General features: G+C 36.3%; 1 protein-coding gene across 1 annotated transcript in view; it reads right to left on the bottom strand.

Annotated features, from left to right (window-relative positions):
- Nucleotides 1-477: 477 nt before the first annotated feature.
- Nucleotides 478-1,982, bottom strand: part of CTSK (cathepsin K) — a 12,782-nt gene continuing 11,277 nt past the window's right edge. The window contains exon 8 of the mRNA XM_012658843.1: nt 478-1,168. Coding sequence (XP_012514297.1) covers nt 1,069-1,168 — 100 coding nt within the window. The 3' untranslated portion in view covers nt 478-1,068. The remainder of the gene's footprint in view (nt 1,169-1,982) is intronic.

The raw sequence follows: 1,982 nt of genomic DNA, 5'->3' as shown, positions 1-1,982 counted from the left end.
GAACTCTTTCTAGTGGTAATAATGGGTACTTAATACACATTTTGTGAAAAACAGCAAAACAAACTGTGCTGATTTATTATTAGCCAGTTAATTTCTTTTAGAATTGATACTGGTTGGACACTATTAGTAAAGAATTTCAATTTCCTCTTTTGGTGACAGAAAAGTTTAGGTTGTAGAACCTCATAGAAAGGGCCTTAAGATATTTTTCAAGACCTAGGTTCACATGTCACTAAATCTGGTCCCCCCCACAGCAGACTTACATGTTGAGATCTCCTTATGTTCACTTAATCCCGGAAACTTAGTACAGTTCTTGGTATAAAGTAAGCACTCAATAAACATCAGTTGAAAGAATGAACAAATAAATAAATAGAGATGACCTGTTTATGCAACAGTCTCTCCAACCAGACTGTGAGCACATCAAGTATAGAGAACATGTTTTATTCATTTTTTTGTCTCCAGCAACTATCCAACACAAAATGAATGTGTACTAAATACTATTTATTAAATTGTAGGCAAAAGATAAATACTTTATTTCAAAAATGCAAAGAAGCGAAAAGAAAACGCATGTCTTATATCATGTAAACTTGTACCAAAGACTTATGAATAGATTTATGAATTGTGGAAAATATAGAAATTTCTACCTTGAGGAGACAGAAGAAGGGAATTTGGAAAGTGAGAAGTCAGGTCACCCTAGTCCTCTAGGGTGGTTAAAGCTCACTAATCCTAGTGAATGAGAATCTAGCCTACATGAAGACCTCTAGCCTCTGTCTGGACAGCATCAGCTCCAGGACAACCCACAGGGGCAGGCTGTGGTCACATCTCTTAGCCTAAGAGTGCACATCTGTCAGGGAAATTGCTGCTGTGGCCATGATGAAAAAGGACTTGAATGGAGAGGAGGAAAGTAGCAGGGATCACTTGCAGTACAAACAAATGGGGAAACTGAAGAGAAAGTTTCAGTACTACCACATCTGCTTCAAGAATGGCACCTTAACTTCCTTCCAAAGTACATCATTACATTGCACCATCACAGAAGGAATGGAATAGCAGGACAGGGTTGGCTGGCTGGAATTACATCTTAGGGAAGCTGGCCAGGTTGGCAATGCCACAGGCATTGTTCTTATTCCGAGCCATGAGGATGTAGCCTTTGTTTCCCCAGGTTTCTCCCCAGCTGTAGGACAAATCAAGAAAAATACTTAGTACCCTCACTTTATTTATTCATTATATATATAACATCTCTTATTCTTAGATAAGAAGATTCAATAGTACAAAGAGGTCACTTTTCCCTAAATTAAGATATAAATTTAATGTGATCCAAATAAAAATACCAGCAGGATTTCTGATAACTTGACAAGCTGATTCTAAAGATCATATACACAAAATTAAAAAGCAAGATTATTCAGGAAAAATTCTGGAAAAAGAAAGTAATGACAAGAAGACTAAGCCTACTAGATATTAAAACATATTATAAAGCTCCATTAATTAACTGTGTGATACTGGTCAAGTATAGATGTTAATTGACCAGAATCAAAAACATAGAAATAAAACCATTTAGGAGTGGAATAAATTTGTTGCCCACATATTCACACAAAAGGAAACACTAAGGGATATTTTTCAGGCAGAAGGGAAAAAATCACAAAACTCTGTGTAGATTTTACTAGCTTGTCTTTAGTCCTTTCAAAGCTCAACAGAAAATACTTGCAGATTGCAGAATGTGCATGCTCTCTCATTCCTATACATTTGAATATGCTCTTCGTTGGTTCTAGAATGCCATTTCCTACCTTCCCTACCTGCCAAACTCATACTCAAGCTTTGGAAACGTTCTAGAGTCATTCTTCTATGAAGTATTCTTTCTTTGAGAAACAACAGAGTATGTGCAATGCCTCCTAAATGTTGACTTTCCTATAATCTCTTGTATCTCCATTTTGTTCTTCATCTTTTGTTTGTTCTTTACACCACTGCCAGAGGAATACTGCTAAAATATA

Source organism: Propithecus coquereli, unplaced genomic scaffold (genome assembly GCF_000956105.1).
Source record: "Propithecus coquereli isolate 6110/MARCELLA unplaced genomic scaffold, Pcoq_1.0 Scaffold59, whole genome shotgun sequence".
Taxonomy (NCBI): Eukaryota; Metazoa; Chordata; class Mammalia; order Primates; family Indriidae; genus Propithecus; species Propithecus coquereli.
The sequence above is the reverse complement of the archived record's forward strand: the minus strand, read 5'-3'. Positions and strand labels throughout refer to the sequence as shown.